At 42.3% G+C, this 19,059-nt stretch overlaps 1 protein-coding gene across 1 annotated transcript in view; it reads right to left on the reverse strand.

The window, feature by feature from the left end:
* MYO16 (myosin XVI) overlaps window positions 1-19,059 on the reverse strand; it is a 476,542-nt gene that overhangs the window by 42,874 nt on the left and 414,609 nt on the right. The window contains exon 31 of the mRNA XM_045567153.1: window positions 15,494-16,627. Within this exon, the coding sequence (XP_045423109.1) occupies window positions 15,494-16,627 (1,134 nt within the window). The remainder of the gene's footprint in view (window positions 1-15,493; window positions 16,628-19,059) is intronic.

A 19,059-nucleotide genomic window follows, 5' to 3' on the forward strand; every position in this document is an offset into this window, starting at 1 on the left:
AAATCCTCCCCCTTGAGGAATTTATACTCACCGGGCAGAGAACAGGTATGAAGTCACCGGATAAGACTGCAAGGCAGCATCACCTCTGGCTATGTTGAGAGTGTTGTGGGAAAACCTAACTACACGCATAGTAACAAGACCATTTTACAAGTTGCCCTGACATGAGAGGTGCACGTGAGTAAGTTAACATCGGAGATGTGTCTGGGGGAGAAACAAAGGCAGGATTCAGCTGGGGGTGGGGAAGGTGGGGTGGCAGCTAAGGGAGTGGGCCTTCTCCTGGGGAAGGACACAAAGATTCTGCAGGGGTGGAGGAAAGCTGCTTACTGGGCAGATGGAAATGACTCTGAGTAAATCTGGGGGAGCCAGAGAAACTGTAGAAGCATAGTGGGTGGTCCAGATAAGTACTCGCTCCAAGTCTATAGCTACAAGGAACCTGGCATAAGGCAGAGTGCTTGGTCCAAGCCTGGGAAAGCAGAGAGATGTCCTTGAGGTTGGAGGTCACACAGGGGAACATGGGAGCTGAACTTAGTAGAAGGGAAGAGCCGTGAGGGATCCGTATTTCTCCTCCAAACTGGGAGAGTTCTCCACTGATCCAACAAATATTCAAGTCCTGCAAGGTCCAAACTGTACAGGAAAATTTACCTTAGAGCTTTAAGAAATATGCTTGTAAAAGAAATGATGCCTCAAAGACTTATATTCTAGAGGGGCAATAGGGCATGGGAATTTTTGGAACAATCTGGTTAGTGCAAGAAGGAAAAACACAGATGACTGTGCATCTATCCTGGGGAAAATGTAGGAATATGAACAACCTGGAGTAGTTAGTCATTGTGGGGGAGTAATTAGTGGGGCTCTCATCCTGCTCCACTGAGAGACGCATTGATGGTTTTATTTATTTGTTGAGGCCTTTGACACTTAAAAGGAAAGCTCAGATGAGAGGGACAACTGCTTGCATTCTAAGGGGTGCCTTTTCCCAGGGTTCACTCAGGGAGAGAGTGCCTCTGAGATAGGTGCCTTCAAGGCCCGAGGTAAGGCAGCCAGTGGCCAGGGCCTGAAAGGGAAGCTATGCCAAATGCTCCAGAAATTCACAGGGGAGACCTGGGTGGGCTGGAGCAGCCAGGTGAGCCTTTGTTGTGTAGGCAGGAGGAAAAAACAGTGGATTCTGAAGTATGGACAGAATGTGGGAGGAGGGGTGAAGGAAGGGAGAAGTGTGAAGCTGCAGACTCAGTGCTGACTGCATCCCAGCGGGAGAGGAGAGGAGGGGAGGCTGGCTCTGCCCACAGCTCCACCAGCAAGTGGGGGCAGGCAGCTGGGGTTCATGAGGCATCACAGGAGTGGGTTCCAGCAAGTGTTTTGAGCAAGGGCGTGATATGAAGAAGAAAGTATTTTTTTAAAAAATATTAATCTAGCCAAAAAAAAAATGCATAGAGCTGGATTTAGCTTCAAGAAGAGATTAGAAGCAGAAAAGCAGCCCGGGTTTAGACTGGGGAAGGGAGAATGGAATGGGATGTTGGGGAGGAACAGTCCCCCTGAGCTGGGGCTTGGGAGTAAGTCAGGACCTCACACTGTTGTGTTTGGAGGAAGAGCCACGTGCCTGAAGAGGGGGCTGAACTTGAGCTTGTGCCTACTGACCTTAAAGTGACAGTCACATGCCCAAGGGTATAGGGGAGACTGAAAAATCCTTCAGTAGTAGGATTTCTTCTAGGAAAAGAGACCTTCTCAGAGCGAGGAGGCAGAATGGGAAAACCCTGGTGGGCACAGAGAGGCAGGTGCAGGCTGGAAGGAGGGAGGAAGGAGGAGGTGGGGTGGCTCTCTGGTGAGGGAGGGCTGCGCAGGGCAGGGCGGGGGCGGTGGGGGAGGCTGATGGTATCACATGCCACAGAAAGGTCAAGGAGAATGAGAACAAAATGAGCAGTGGAATGTTGCTTCAGGAAGAATGCTTAAAAACATCATTTCTCTCTTAGGTACCTTAACTTGAGATAGTTTTAGAGTGTATTTTGGAATCATCTCAGAGAGGATCCAGGTTTAAGCAATGCAGGAGAAAAACAAACTATAGCTGTTTGGCTGACTTAATACTGAGAGTGCTATGTAAGGCATGAAAAATGTGAAAATACATTTTAAACTCATTACTCATACTGGCTATAATTCATTCTGCAACTCTATAGGAAAATTCCTCCTTAGAGAGGCTGGTGCATGCAGGGAATGTGCTCGTTTTTTCCTACTTGGCATTAAGGAAAAGTACAAACGCAGAGAGAGGTGCCTGGCACGCTCCCACCACTTCTCAAGTTCTCGTTTTTAAAATTTAGAAGTTATAGCTCCACAGCACTCACAGATACACAGAGAAGGTGCGTAATTAAAGGTGGATAGAATCACTTAGACCTGAAATTGGCATCCAGCTTGTGTTAAACCTAATCTCGTTTTCGTTACAAGGGGCAACTCCTTTTAAATCTCTGATTTCCCTGAAATCTTACATTACTGCACACGACGGAGAAATACAAATGCGGACTTAGGCATCACTCCTGAGCCTACCTGAATTCTACTATAACAAGCTTCTAGGAAGTGAGTTTTTTTTTTTTTTCTTTTGCGTGATAGCCTAAGTCAAACGATTGGCTTATTGCCTCTCAGAAAGATAAATATCAAGTGTAAAGAATCCCATGGACACAGCAGCTGGTCCAGAACTCAAGAAGAGAGATTGCAGGCGTGGAGATACGTAGATAGGAGCAGAATGGAATAGTACTGAAGGGGAGATGTGTACACTCAGGAAGGTTACGCACCAAATTAATGCATGTTTTGAGCGGCACAATTCTAACTGACTCGAAACCATGTGAAACAGATTTTATCATCCCTTTGCTAACAGATGAAGAAATGTGTCCAGAGAGGGCTTTCCCGTCTCCCAGCGATGGAGAAACTGGGAGCAGAACATTAGCTTCCCATGCAATTACTCCTTTGACCCAGTGCTGACCCACGATATGTTAACTGGTTATATTTCAATAAAAATTGATCCCTTAAGAAACAGAAAAATAAAACATTGTGGTCCTTGGAAAGATGAGTATGTGGAGAGGTCATAATTGCCCGACATTGTACCAACCTTAAAGGTCTCTAGTTGGGCCCCCAGCAAACCTTCCTACTTTTTAAAATAACCCCTTATGAAATCGCCACTCTTGAGTAGATCAAAATCCCTCTCCAACTTATGCTTTAAGTATTCTTGTGTGGCAGAAAGTGCCACAAATACCTCTTCTCTGGGTTAAGTAGGGTGAGATGGAAATGTCTGTTTGCCCCCTGCTCCTCTCTTGCTACCAAGGCCCCTGCCAAGTCAGAGGAGATGGTTTGCGCTGGAAAACACCAACTGCAGGAGGAAACAGAGTGATGTCTTCAACAACATATGTGCTGAGCAAGGGAAGAGCACATTGATAGTAAAGCTAAAAAATGACTGTCAGTAGAAATAAGGTTTTCAGTACCCAAAAACGCACAGAAAATTAAGTTGTGCCAATTTTCTTTTAAATTTAACTCACTGAATCCTTTTTTGCCCATTTATTCTGTCCCTGCCATAAAGGGGGATAAAAAAATCACTTCAATTCCTCTCCTTCCCTTGTACTTGAGTAGCTCCCTTTACATAATTAGCCGAGTATGCAATACCTAAGCAGCAAGCCGGCCTGGCCAGCAGCCCCACGCCCCATGCGTAGTTTCATAGGTCATGGGGTTATTTTTATTGCTGTTATTTTTACATTTCCTCGCTGCCAGGTGGTAATGTAAATCCAGGAGTCCTGAAACCCAGTGTGTGGCCAAGCTGCCCTGTTGGCGTCAGCAACACATGCTTTTGTTTAGGTAAATGGTTTCTCTCCACTTTGCTGAGAAAGAGAAGGTAAGAGGATGATGCCCCTGCTCTTATGCCGGGAGGATTTAGTGTTTGCACAGCTACAGTCTGGAGGGGAAGCTAGGAAGGACTGCCATCTGAAAACCAAAACCAAAACAAAACAAAACAACCCCCAAAACACCATACGTCAGCAAGAGCAAGCAAAAGTTACAAAAAAAAAAAAAAAAATTATAGCAGTGGTGGATGTTGAAGTCTTCTAGAATCCCTTCTCAGAATTAATTACAAATTTGTCCATCCAAAGAATCTAATAACCAAAAGGGCACAGACTAGGACCAGTCAGGACATGCACAAGCCAATGGACTTAGAGTGTCTTTTGATGTCAACATCTAACCAAGAAGAAATGTGGCAGGCTGGCGTCAGCCCACCCAAGGTGGTGGGGTAGATTTGGGGACCTTTAGAGCTTAGGACAGTGGCCCTGTCCACACTGGTATAAAGATATTTCCACATTTTATCAAGAGTATGGTGGTACCCGTGAACACCAGCTGAAAAACAGCCCACCTGCCCACATCACCTGGCTAACAGCCAGCAGCTCTGAGGCCTGAAAGAATAAATTAAAAAATCTATGTAGATTTAAATTATGGTCAAAATTCTGGACAAGCCACTTGGGTTGTTTCTTTGATGGCCTTAGCAGTTGTGTCTTCCACTAGTGGTAGATTGGTTGGAGTTACTCATCCTTTGTGTCTCCAAATCACATGCTCGATTCCCTTGACCTGCCGCAGGAACTTATCACAGAGCAGATACCAGTCCCCCAGCAAGGATGAGAGACCGGGACACTGCAGGGAAAGACTAAACCTACGTCTCACATAGGGCACATTTCACCCAGGACCACTGGGAGAGACCACAACATGGCCAGCCAGGTGGCAGAATTCCCTTCTCACGTGGCTCAGCAAATAATCACTTCCGATTAGTCATTTTTAGAGTATATATGTTTACATGCAAATGAATATAGAAACAGCAAGATAAAAAAAAATCTATCCCTTCCACCTAGTCTGGTACAGTTACTCAAAAACAGAATCTATTATGATCTTTTAAAAATCTTTTTAACGTCCAGTATAAGGGGCACACTGGCGTCTGGCATGTGGACGTCCTCGTGTCCTGACTCTTCCTGTCGATTTAATGTCCTCTCCCTCCATCTCTCATATAAATTCTCCCGTCTAGCCCAGTGTTTCAAAGGACACTGGGCTGGGAAATCAATTTAATGGGTCACGACAAGCATTTAAAAGTGAAAGAGAATAGAATACTTTGAGTAAAAATGCAGGATTTAAAAAGCATTAAAGCTAAGCAGTGCTTTGGGCCCTCATGTAAAATGTGATTCTCACTCCTTAGATACATGAGATTTCTCAAGTTTCCCTGCTATGAGCTGTTTATCAGCAGAGACTGCATTTCATTTTTAAAATCCATACAACTTGTACAATGCCTGGTACCAAATAGCTTATCAATACATTTTTTGAATAAAGGAATGAAGTGTGCCCTTTGTATTTTATGGTTTTTCCAAACCCCTTTGAAATCTTGAGGCAAATAGCTAATAGTAATATGAAATATTATCATTTTACCTGAAGTTAACCTCCGATATTTTAAATCCTGAAAAGAACTACATATCTCGAGGCATGTCATAGGATAATTTTATTACCTGATAAAAGGAACATATTTTTCTGAAATCATTGCAGAAGGTTCCTAAGGCGTATTCAGTCCCCACAGAAATGGAAATGCATTCCGATTAGCAGCTGGACCACATCACCAGGTTTCTAATGATCATCAGATTAAAAAGACATTTTTATGATCCCACATCCCCATATATAAAGCACAGAGCCTCTTTCCTGTGTCACTATCCCCAACCTCTAAATTAGAGATGATTTCAAGCCTGGGTAAGCGAGTGGTGGAGACCCCCCGCTAAGCTGCAGCTACATCAGTGAAATGAATGTTAACAATTAGAGTTTTACTGTCTGGTATGGTATGACAAATAAGTGATTCAGCCAAATCTCCAGTTGTGCTAAGGTTTATGTGGTGCAAGCGGGGTACGGTGAGAAGGAACTGTCACAGCACGGAAAGTGAGCTGATGTCTCTGAAATGGAGCAACTGCAGCTTACGTTTTACTTAAGGACTGAAATAGTATCTATTAGAAATCTAAAGAGACTTTATTACTAGCAATATATGAAGGCAGTTCAATACCAAGAGACAGAGTCAATGCAATTCTCATGAAAATTTAAGAAATATACTCGTTTGCCCTATAGCATCTGTTGCTGGACATTGCTAATTTGCTTGAGAAAGGATGGCAGAGGTATGGTGGGGACACCCTACTTAAAACTGGTTGTTTGCACTCCTATATCTCCCCTTCCAACAGGTAATCCCACCTGAGAACTGACTGGAATCAAGGAATCTAATTCCACCAAACAGATGTGACCTCAGCAAGTAACTTAATAGCTGCGAGCTTTGGTTGACTTTTTTGTGACATGGAAAAGCCTGCATAGAGATCGTTCTCACCCATTGCTTTGCCCGAGTCTTTTCATTCGCATCTTGTTCTTTCTGGACTGTTCATATTTCCGCATTAAAGGAAAATAATAAAACCAAAATCTAAAATATGCATATTATCCTGGGAAACACATTGATAAACCAATTGTGCTTATGTCAGTTCTTCCTTTCTTTAAGGTGCACGTTTGTTTTGTAAGATTACGTTTAATTGTGAGCCAGAGTTTTGGGTATGAAGAAGTTCCTTTGAAAGTTTTTAGGGACTCTGGGTAAGGCACAAGTTCTCGAGTGTCCCGGTACAGCTGGGGTTCCATCGTAAATCAGGGTACGCCAGGGATCTAGCTCATGTCTGACCTTGTTTGGGCTCTGCATAGTTTAGAACCTAGTCATTGGTGTGGGGAGAAAAGTGAATCATATAGTTTATTGTCTTATTATAATTAACATGTATTATTAAATTGCACATGACCAGCGATCGCCAATGTACAGGTTGTAAGTATGAAAACTGAAGATTTCAAGGAGAAACCAGGGTGGAATCTGTAGAGGCCTGAGAAGCTCTGCAGGGTAGAGGTAGCTGACTGTGTTGACACACGGAACAAAGCACCGGGTGAAAAGATACGGCATACAGTCACTCTCGATGGTGTGAAATTGTCTAGGCTAATCTGGAGATTAATCATAAAAATGATTCAAGTCAGGCATAAAGAGCCTAAACACTGGTAGGTAATTAAGAAATAGGTTTTTCTCTTCCAATACTCTTCAGGAGGGAGAGAGCATGGCACCTGCCCAGCCCCACTTTAGGAAACATTCCATGCACCATGTCGCTTCTGAACATTTCTTCACAAAAGGAAGAAAACCCCAGGATGTTGTATTATGTGGCAATAATGAGATGCAGATAGCCAGGAAGGTCTTTATTAACTTGCTTAAGGAGAGCTGCTGAGTGGCTTAGAGGATAAAGCACTGCATTTCTCTTTTGAGCCCCCAGTGGGAGTTTAATTTGCAATCCAGTGTAGAGACACACAATACACAATAGCTGCTTGCTTTAATGGGTTGATAGCATGAAAAATATTTACTGGTTATGAAAAATAATCCTCTTCTGAAAAGACTGCCTTATTTTCAGAATTTCAGGTACAATAGATTCTTCCCTCGCTGACAGCGCATTATAGAGCATCCCAGTTGCAAGGGCTCCTTTGCTGCACTAGGCTCATGTAAAAACTGATGAACTATTTATGCTCCATACACATCTCTGGTCTGACTGGCACACTAGCTGCTGTAGATTTACAGCTAATATGTTGAGCTAATTTCCCAAGACAAGTCATATAATTCAAAGGGTAACTTTGTGATCAGATTGATCTAAATATTTAATTGTCATAACCTTTGCTTGGTTTTGCTTCTGGGTTTCAAAGTAGAATGAGTGGCATGACCTAGTAAGGATACCAGTGGTGAGACCAATGAGTTTCATATTTTCCCAGCGAATATCTATTGAGGGGCGATGAGTAGAGGTAGGCCTGACACTAGGTCTTTATTCAGTCATGTTTCTAACTTTGCCATTTTCAATATCTCTATATTTCTGTGTTTACATAATTTAGAAAAGCATGAATTTCTGCCATTTGTAAGACAGTGGCTGGAGAGACAGATGATGGAGGCTTTTTTGAGTGTCTGTCTTTCCCCCATTCCATTCATGGTGCTGAAATCAACGCTGATCATCTGCACAATTGTTAGCAGGGTTCCGGCACATAGTGACAGCCACTACCCATTCAATTCCTGGCGGGTCCTGAGCAGGCATCTGACATCCCACCAAGGAGACTGACGTTCACAGCCCTAGCAGGAGTCAAATGCTTCCTAAAAACAGATGCTTCAACACTTCCAAATGAATACAATTTTCCTGAGTTTGTTTTCAGTAATTAGGAACTCGGTCCCAAACAAAACCTTAAGGGGGCCAAGAAAACGGACATAGAGAAAGAAGGAGGAAACAATAGTCTTTTGAATGCTAGGCATTAGCCCAGTCCAACTGTGTGTGCTGTGGTCCCGGATCCTACAGAAGATACTTCATGGGCAGGTGAGTAGACAGGATTTTCTAGAGAAGGTGAGAGGAGGAGGAGTAGGCAGAGAGGCACAGGAAGAAGGTTCTCTCAGTTTAAACACTGACAATGGGGCAAAAAGTTCTCACCTGCCCGCATCCCACATGTTTTCCTGTAGTGAGTCTGGGTTTAACTTCAGAAGGAAACTACTTCCTCAGACACAGACTTTGTATCATTATTTTCATTGTTTTCAGAGACTAACAATGGCATAATAGAAAGAATCCAAGGTTTGGGAGAAAAGAGACGTGTTTGATTCCTGGCTTGGAGACCGATTAATTTTTGTGATTATGGGAAAATCACTTAATCCCTCAAAGTCTCAGACTGCTCATTAGTAAATAGGGATGGTAACACCTGCTTCCCTGCCTCACAGAGAGGGGAGAACCCGGGGCGGGGGGAGAAGAGACGTCAGGGTGCTTGGCCCACAGGAGACAGCCACTTACAAATATTAGCCATTAATACTATGAGCAGAATACCATTAACACATCTCACCGTACATCTGAGCATTCCCCATTATTTGCATGAATACCAAGAATAGCTGCTATCTTTTTTGTGTGAATTCCTCCTCCTCAGTGGTGGGCTCTTCGCATTCTTAGTAGGAGAGAGCCTAAGAGTTAACGCTGAATTCCCCCCTACAGAAGAGAAACAATGGGGATCATTCAAGGCCTTGTCAGGAAGCTGATAAGGAGCTTCCAGGTAGAAAGCCTATCCTGCTTGACTCCAAGCAAGGCAAGTAGTGTTCTCCTTCTCTTTCTTCCTCAAAATTCATGGCAGTATTCTAAAAGGACTATGTACCTTGAACTTGCATGTCTCACCATGCACTCGTCTGTGTGCCTGCAATGCCTGCGCCCCCAACTTCTGCACCTGGAGAGCTCCACACACCCATCACCCCCTTCTATCCCTCCTTCCTGCCCCCCTGCCGGGAAGCAAGGCCTTCCTGGCCCCTCTGAGGCATTCACCGACTCCTTTTCCTGGCTACCGAGCACACTGAGTGTAAACATGGGCTGTGCTGGCCTCACTTTTCCTAAGTCACAACCATTTTCTGAGAATCTGATGATGTTTATGAAGCCTCTCCCCAAATCAGTTGCATGCAAACCATTGGGGTTCATGGGCCACAGGAGCTCAACTGTGCATCCATGAATGGTGTATGACCGCTGGTTAAAGCTTCTCTCCCTCTGCTGGGATTCCTTTCACTGCAATGGGGTATACCTTCTGCCTCCTATATGATCTGTGAGAAGGCGGGGGCAATGCTTGATTTATTTATTAATTTTCTGGATTCTCAGTAGCAAGCCCTGTGCTTACATTAAGTAAATGCTTATTGGATGACAGGCAGTCAGCTTTGCAAGTTAATGCAAGTCTGGTTTATAGGCCCCTGGTTGCACAATTTCCCTGTATGCATTCTTGGGTATTTATAGAGAGAAAGTGTAAGTTGTGAGAACAATGTTACAAACATTCACAACAAGTATTATACTTACATATTAAAAAAAATCTTTCCAATTAATGTAGAGGACAAAGAGCTTTGTGCACATAACATGGGTAAGTTTGGTTGCCGATCAATTTATTAAAATTCAAAGCTCATTTTGAAGGGTGGATGAGCAAAGTATTATTTCTGATAAACATTTGGAGAATTTGAAACAATGAAATGTATAGCTGCTCAGAAACTCCTGATGCCTGCAGAGAGGCCAAGAAACTAGTTTAAAAAATCCTTTTCTCCCAGATAGACATATTTTCCTCATGCTAAAGCTTGGGTTTATTGGCATAGCAAAGGAAGACACTTCGCATAGCTCCTCCTTGCTTAATGTCCACTTAGTGATAAATGGAGAACTTCCTTCACTGGGGATGTTAATCTGGTTTCCCCAAAGGACCTACCTACTCATTTAGAAAACGAGGAAAATTTAGTGTTGATTGAAAATGGTTCCAGAATGCAGAGGAATGGCCTTGCTGTTACAGGAGGTAGACTTTTGTGTTAGACAAGAATGCAGACAGCAACAGACCAGCAAAGAGAATCACACATCAGTAAACCATGTGCTTGCTGTGTCCATTATTTTAAACATTTTCATGAGCCCTCAGGCCCTCTCACCGCCACCACCACGCTCCCCAAACACAAAAATAAATCACCGTGGAGAGAAATGAAGTAGGGGGGTAAAAAAGACTACCTGTTTTGGACAGGATAAAAGTACTATGAGATCCGCATACAGGGAGAAGCCTGTGGGATGTTAAGCTCTGCATCCCATCATTGGATGTCGAGATTTGCATAAGGCAGACTAATTTCTCATGCTGCAATCTCATTTGAATGTGTCAGAGATTAAATGACGAGAACGTTGAAACTTCTGTTTCAAACATTAGGAGCAGAGGATGGCCACTCACACACACTGTCCTTGAGCACCACTAATTTCTGTCAGTAATTCCGTGGTATTTCAGTCATTCTAAAGCATTCTGCTTCTTGTTACCAAACAATGTGTATGGAACTGCACTTAATTTGGCCTGGAAGCATCTAAACCTCATAAAATACTGAATTAAGATGTGATTGTATGTCTTTGTGATGTTTGATCATTCATAGTTAGTTCTATTTGAATATAGTATTTAGAAATCTACTTTTTTTTTTTAATAGTAGAAAGGGTTGCCTGCATGAGGTGTTCATGCCAAGGGCTGTCACTGAAGCCAAAATGGTGGAATGCTAACTCCTGAGAACATTCCTGTTTATATCATGAAAAACGATGCCATGGTTTCTAGATCGGGTCTCTTGTCACGAATGGCAGTCTCATGTTGGTAAAGACCAAAATAAATGGATTGACTGGTCTGTACTAATTTAACTGACAAGAATAAATCTTTTTTCCCCATAACAAACATCTAGATAAAACATTTATAAATATGTATTAATAAAATCATTTGACATTGGGATGCACTTCACAATAATCCAGTGCTAGAGGAGGGAACCAGACAGGAGGAGAGAGGAGATAGGATTGGCCTCAAAGAGAGTTCATTAACCTATTTTCTCTACTTTTGTGTATGTTTGAAAACTTCCACAAGGCAAACTTCAAAAAGAAAAAAATTCTTTTGTAAACAAATGATCCTATGGAATAAAAATATCTTTTATTTATTGTAAAAATTTGTTTATATAACACTCTTGACTTCCAAACTCAAAATATTCTTGCTCAGGATGTTTATGCAATCAAAAAATAGTTTATATGAACAGTAATTTCCATTTGGCTTAAGTTGTTCTTATTAAGTAAAAATGCCACAAGGGCTAGATCTATCAAATAAATTTATATGTCAAAATGCTCTTTTGCAGGTAAAGTTTACATCAAAAAACAATTTAATACACACCTAATATATGCAAATAAATAGTGTACATTATAATTTTTTGCTGACATTATTTTTAAGTATATATTAAATAACTTATAAACTAAGGTTAGTATGAGAGAGTAATGAAATCAAATTTTTTAAAAAATACCGTATGACTCAGATTTTTCCTTAATTCAGCCCGGCTCTCTTCCGCATTGTTCTCCAGATTTCTGAGAAGTACGGCATCTTTGTCAATACCCTATCATCTTGATCTTTTTCAGTGAGTGGAGAATACCACACTCATGTTATTTCATGTTATTCTGGATAAACTCAGCCAGACGCTGAGATGCCGTTAAGAGCGATGGAGCGCCCTAGTGGCCAGAACAAGCCAATGACTCGCCCCATTCACCATTAAAATTAGGGCTCATGTTTTTTTAATCAAGCAATCAGAAATAATTAACATAATAATATTAGTCTTATTATAACATCAGATGAAACTTTTTGTGAATGAGATATTTATATCTAGAAAGGCATAGACAATTAAACATTTAGTCAATCTTAATTTTAAGGGCCAAGTGGCCTGGATACTATATTACAGAACTGTATACATACTAACAATCTATAAAGTACATGTTTGGCATTCTTGAGTTTATGGTACAGTTCTTTCCATCCAAACTCTATGATTCTTACTTTTTGCATCTCAGTGAGCAAATACTAATTTTTAAAACCCTTGTCCTGCATCTGTTTTCCCTCTGCTATCTGAGGCAGGATTGCATAGATAGTTAAGAGATTTTAGAGACAGAACTACTGTATTCAAGTTATGTTCTTTCTCTCATGAGCACAGCAACTTTGAGCAAGTTGGTTAATCTCTCTGTACCTCAGTTTTCCCACCTGTAAAATGGGGATAAGAATAGCAGATATCTAGTAGTCTTGTGAGTATTAAATAGGTTATTTAGACCATGCCTGGAACATAGTAAACACCACAATTCCTTGCGGCCAATATTGTTCTTCTCAGATTGCAATCATATCTGTCTGCACAATCACATATTTTCTGTATGTGTGTCCTTGACTCTGAGAATTTGAGTGATTTTCTATTCCTCAAATTGCATATTCAAGAATCTATAGAAAGCAAATCAATTTGAGGGTAGTAATGGAGTAGAATTACACACAAAAGAACCTCACTTTCTATATACTACTCATTGTGTATTATAGTACATTGTATTTTAAGTGGAAATACCTACAGCAGGAAATTAATAGGCAATTTAATCTCCTCAAGGTCACTGTTCCAAAGAGGCAAGGGGAACACTTGGAACCCTTCTGCAAAATTTGCATACCAATTTTCCCCTATCAAAATTGTACAAAAAATGAATTATAATCAATTTAGGTGCCTTGAGGGTAAATTAGCCATACACTGGATTATTTGGTAAGAAAGGTATTTCAGGTGAAAATAAAAATATCTTTAAATAGAAAGAGGGTAAAGTAGAAGATTTAAAACTTTAAAGAAATCCCAAGACTACAGTAAATCACGAATTACAGCCATTCAATTCATTCAGAAGAAAATGGATTACTGACCTAAGGATCAAATTCTATAAGCCTTAATAATCATGTAAGCAGCTCCAGTGCTTAGCACCAGCATTGAATGTTTTTCTTCCCATATCTTATCTTTAACCTCTTTTACATTCTGAAAGAATGACCTGTACTATCCCATGAGAACATGCTATGCAAACTTGTCAACTTTTTTCCTTCATCACAGACCATAAAGTATTACACAGTTCTCAACTGTGCATTTGGAACTCCCATGATCTGGTGTGTGGGGATGACCTCGTCCCATATTGCTAAGTTTTCTCTTATTTTACATACTGTGTGCTGGTGACAGAACTTGCCAATTCATGTATTTATGAGAAAGTCATAAGTGGCTCAATCCAATCTTTTCAAATGAAAAAGTATTTTGTAAAAGCCCACAATAAAAAAATACATGTCTTATAATTTTGGACTTGAACTAACAATATTGTACTTGAGATTTTGGTATGTGTTCCCAAATACTGGTTAATGTAACCACAGCAAAATATAATTAGCAAATTTGCACACCATGCCTGGCAGCCTCAGTGCAATTCTCGCCATCCTCTGAGTCCCAAACTTTGGGATTTCCAAATGATGACAACTGTCTAGAAATTCATTAACTTTATTTCCTTGAATAGAGTCTAGAAGAATTCGCCCAATTCCAAGCTATAGTAAAATGAGGTTTATTAGGTTTTAATAAACTTTAGGTTCAAAAAGCAAATATTAATTTGTTCATTTAATGATTTTCTCTTATCTATTTTGTTCCTTAGACTGAAACACAAATTGTCAAATTCAAACATTCTGCTATTTACAAGTACAATTTCATTTATTAATGGCCTATAACTAAGAAGAAATTGTTAGCTAGACAAACAATTAGCTTATTTGTCTGAAGAATAAATAGGGAGTAGGTTATTCATTCATTTGCTGAGGATTCGTAACCTTGACCTACTTTTCTTTTGTTCAGATTGCCTTCTAGATTCTCTAGTTTTTGTATCTGAAATAAGTTTCTTAGTCAAATAATGAAAGCTAACATGTTTATATATTTTCTGCTAGAGGAGAAGAAGGTTAATGCACATGTAAAATGTTACTATACCATAGATAAAAATCTTATTTCCAATCCTACCACTTGACCCTAAGGAAGATATTTAACCTCTCCACCCTGAGGTTTCCTGCCTACAAAGTAAGGATGTTAATAGTTGCAGTCTACCTTGGTGGGAAGTAGGGGATCTCATGGTGCCATGGCATTAAGGGACTGGTTATAATTTTCCTTAACAAGAAGATGCTTTACATTAATGTATTTCTTCCCCCAAATACAGACCCATTGGAAACATATTTTGGTTTTGTATAAAAGTCTTAACATTGTTTGGAAAATGACTACTTTTTGTGATTATTAAGAAAATCTACGCAAAAGCAGTTAGTTCAGCGCAAAGGCAACCTTATCTGGATGAAGTGTCATGTGGTTAGCTAATTAAAAGAGATTAGCAAAAATGTCTTAATGAGTTTTTTTTTCCCCCTAGTTACAGTCTGTTTTTATAAGAACACAAAATAAATACTTTTTAATGTAGGTGACATCCTCTGGCTGCAACAGCATAACCCTAAGCTCACTTCAGTGGACTGCCACTCACAAATCATGCCTGGGCTGAGTTGCTCCATGAGAAAACACAGATATAAAAGAACTGAGTTAGAAAGTTCCTGGGATAGCATATGCACAGAAGAAAAACAATTCATTCAAAATCACGTACAGGTGAGTGGTATGAAGTGTAAGGTAGTAACTGAGTAGGTAATCACCCCAGATGCCACGAGGCAGAGTGAGATGGATGGCAAATAGAATACTGGAAAGTTAATGGGGAGCTGTAAGTCAAATGGAAACCAGCAATATAATGTCACAAAATGTACCATTTCATGTGATCTGGAAGTATTATTAGGAAAAAAATCAGTAGATTAAATTTAACCTTGCTATGTATAATATTTATCAAGTTATAATTTATTAAATCCAATTTTAGCACTAAGCATTTCTATATCATGAGCCTTTAACGTCTTGTTCTGCAACATGGAAATATTAATTCCCACCTCCTTGGCCACATTGGTTGCACGAGATTTTTAAAAGTTGGTATCCGTTCTGAATGACCACTGCAATCATCTCAAACTTTTAAAATATTATATATATGACTTCATGTACACACATACGTGCATGCACATGCATATATGCAAAAGGGAGATACATTTTTACTCCGCTTACCTTCAGCTTCCCTAATTTTTCTTCCCGCTGCAGATTTCCGAAGTACGCTCCTCCCAGAATTGAAGAGGCTGGTTAGCTCTTCGAGGGGGCTGCTGAGGGGCCTGGAGTTGGGAGGGCTGTAGGGCGCCGGGGAGGAGGCGCTGGAGCTCGCCCTCCTGGCCGCCTTCACCGGGGAATAAGGGATCTTGGAGAAGGTGCTGCAGGGACCACCCACTGGGGCAGAGTTTGGCTTTTGATGGATTTTGGACAAATCTGAATTTGCCATTGCTTTTCCTGTATGACCCACAACCGTCTCCGGCGGGAACGTGAAATGCGAGGACGGCAGGTAGGGAGCAGGAGGCGGCCCAGGAGGAGGTGGAGGCGGCGGCGGCGGCGGCGGCGGCGGCGTGGGCGGTGGGGAGATTCTGCTGGGCCCATTCAATGTCCTCAGGCCGGGGGATGCGGGCCTGCCACCGTCCCCCTCCGGGTTTTTGGAGTACTGCGGAGACAGGGGGCTGGAGCCCTCGGGCTGCACGGGGTATTTGAGGTTGGTCTCCAGGACGGGCAACTTTTTCACCTCCAGGGGTGTCAGAGGCGACTCGTCCGAGGCCGGGGAGCAGGTGGCGGGCGTCGGGGGGAACACCAGCAGCGGGGGCCGGTGTGGCAGCAGATTGGGGAAGGGAGCCGGGATGTCGCACGCGTCCCCGGGGAGCCCAGCGACCGGGCCGCTTGGCACCACGTCCTCGAAGGGCGCGAGTCTCCGCCTCTCGGGCCACAGGGGCGGCGACGCGGACGCGCAGCAGACGCTGCCCGGGCCGCCGCCGTCCTCGGGCGGAAAGAACTTCATCTCCTCGTACACTGCCTCGCCCTGGTCGGGGCTGTCGGGCTCGGGGCCGCCGGGCCGCCCCGCGTGGCCCACCATCTCGATATACACCGGCTCGCCCTCGTCGTCGTCGTCGTCCGCCTGCTGCGTGGCAGGGCGCGGGGCGCGCCGGGCGGTCCCGACGGCCAGGGAGGCCCCCTGCACACCCGCGGGGCCCGGGATTTCCTCATAGGAGCCACTCAGCTTGGTGTCCGGGCTGCGCTTGGGCTTTCGAGGGGGAATCTTCTTCATGGTGCTGTAGTCATCGCTGTGCGGCCTGGGCCGGGTCAGAGCTGCAAGGGGAGAGAGGGACACTGGGCGTGAGGGGGACCCAGGGCTGCGGCAGGCGCCCGGGCATGCACCCCTCGCCGGCCGGGCCCAGCCAAACCTGACCCTCCCGGGACCACCGAGGAGAGAGGTGGCATCTCATCGTAGAGCTGGAGGACGACTCCCCCCAACTCCCCCAGGAGGAAGATGTCAAGGGGAACGGGGCACCTCGAGACCAGACGGGGCACACGCATACACTTGGATCCCTAGGACCTGATACAGGTGCGAAGGAAGGCTTGGTGGAACTGGCCCTCGTTATTTAGAGATGGAAGATAGAAACCCGGGAGAGCAAGCAACTTATAGCTAGTCGGCGGCATGCAGAAGCTTCCTGTAGGAAGTGAGTAAGCTCGATTATTTAAATGATATAAAGGGGCAAAACAAAAACCAACAAAACACATGGATGGAGAGATTAAAAAAAAAGAATTTTGTTAAAATGTTGCCAAGGGTAGGTTTTACCATGGATCAATATGTCTGAATCCGTAACAGAGACACATATGTAACGGGGAAATCAAGGGTATAAAATTTCACTACGAACTTCTTAATTGGAAAAACTGCTTCAGTGGAAAGCTCTCAAATTGAAAAAAGAGACAAGATTCAGAAAAAAATGAATAAGCCTGATTTTGAAAGAGACAGAACAAAACTACTTAAATGTGAGTCTAAAACATTTATTAAAAGTCAAATAAAGAAATTCTAAAATCTATAAATTATAATAATGTTTTAATAAGTTTAAGAGATGTCAATTTTAGAAAGCATAAAGTTTCACTGAAATATCAACACTCAAAAATCTTGAATTATTTTACTAATTTGTAGGAATTCTTGATTATAAGTACATCTAATTCTGTTGAGTTCTCAGTTGTTTTAGGCAGCTATATTTCTCTCTCACTGTGACTGCACAATATGACAGCAGTCTTTGTATCAGTTTTGGGTAGAAAATAGAGTATAACCATTAAAGGCTTTGGAATCAGATAGATCTAGGATCAAATCTCAGCATGACCTTTTATTCATTCAATCATTCATTCATATGCATTAAACAGTTATTTATGGAGATAAATACTGAATAAGGAGAAAAAGCTCTCTGCCTTCCTATACTCTAGTGGGAGCAGACAACAAAAAAAGGAAATACAACAAATGAGTGAATTCTATAGTGTGTTGGCACATAATACAGGCTATGAAGATGAGAAAAAACAGACCAGCGTGAGGGGCACAGAATCGTGTGTGTGTTTGTGTTGGGGGTGGTAGTGATGCAAATTATAATTTTTCAAAAGGTCTTAGGCAAACGTCTCTAAGCCTTAGTGTCATTGTACATAAAATAGTGATATTGGTAATTATCTCAAAGGAATAAAATAGATATTGCATGTAGAGTGCTTAGCTCAGTTGTTGGCACACTATAACCAGGAAACAATGGGAATTATCCAAATGTAAATGGAAAAGAACAAAGTTAATTTTCTAACTCAATGGACATCTTTGTAAGTCAGTATTATGCAGGGCTTCCAAAAGCAGCCAACTTTTAAGAACAGAAAATACCCCAAATGTGCAATTCTCTAATTAATAAGCATTATTCCAATGGCTTTCAGTGTGCTAACTCATAGCAACTCCTAAGCTTCTTCTAGAAAGTGAATGAATGGCCCCACTTTTAATATTAGTATTATAGAGCTGCCCTGAAGACATGAATAATTTAAAGGATTTGTGACAGATTGTATTTTCCAAAGCTGTCTTCAATAATATTTTCAGTCTCACATGTTCTTCCAGAACCTTAAACACGGGAGGGTCTCTGTGGCTGCCTCAATGAATAAAATGATTAGAAGATGATGTTGCCTGCCTTCTGAGGCTGGGCCATCCGCAGTACAGCTTCTGTCTGGCTTCTATTCTCTTGGGACACATGTCTTGGTAGCCTTGATTCCGTGTAAGAAGTCTATATGCCCTGAAGCAGCCGTGCTGTCGGGAACATGTGGAGAGGCCACATGGAGGTGAAGGAGATGCCAGAGGACCCCATCTGCTCTGGCCCCAGCTGTCTGGGTTTTCCCATCCCAGACACCAGAAATGTAATTAACTGTGTCTTCCAATGATCCCAGCCAGCCCCAGCCACTGTCTGATTACAGCTGGGAGACAGCCTATGTGAGAACAGCTTAGCTGAGCCCAGCCAAATACTAGAACCATGAGAGATAATAATAAAATTTTCACTGGGATCCTAAGCTGCTGAGTATTGGAGAAGCCTGTTACATAACAATAGACAACTCATACAAATATCGGTACCTGGAAATGGACTGCTGCTATAAAGAAAACACTACAAATGTGGAAGTTGCTTTGGGAAGTTGAAGGAGCCTTGAAGAGACTGTTAGTAGAAGCTCGGAGGCCCTGAAGAAAGGTCCTGGTGAGGTTTAAAGGAAAGTGAGGAAGG

This window comes from Lemur catta, chromosome 13, assembly GCF_020740605.2.
Source record: "Lemur catta isolate mLemCat1 chromosome 13, mLemCat1.pri, whole genome shotgun sequence".
NCBI lineage: Eukaryota > Metazoa > Chordata > Mammalia > Primates > Lemuridae > Lemur > Lemur catta.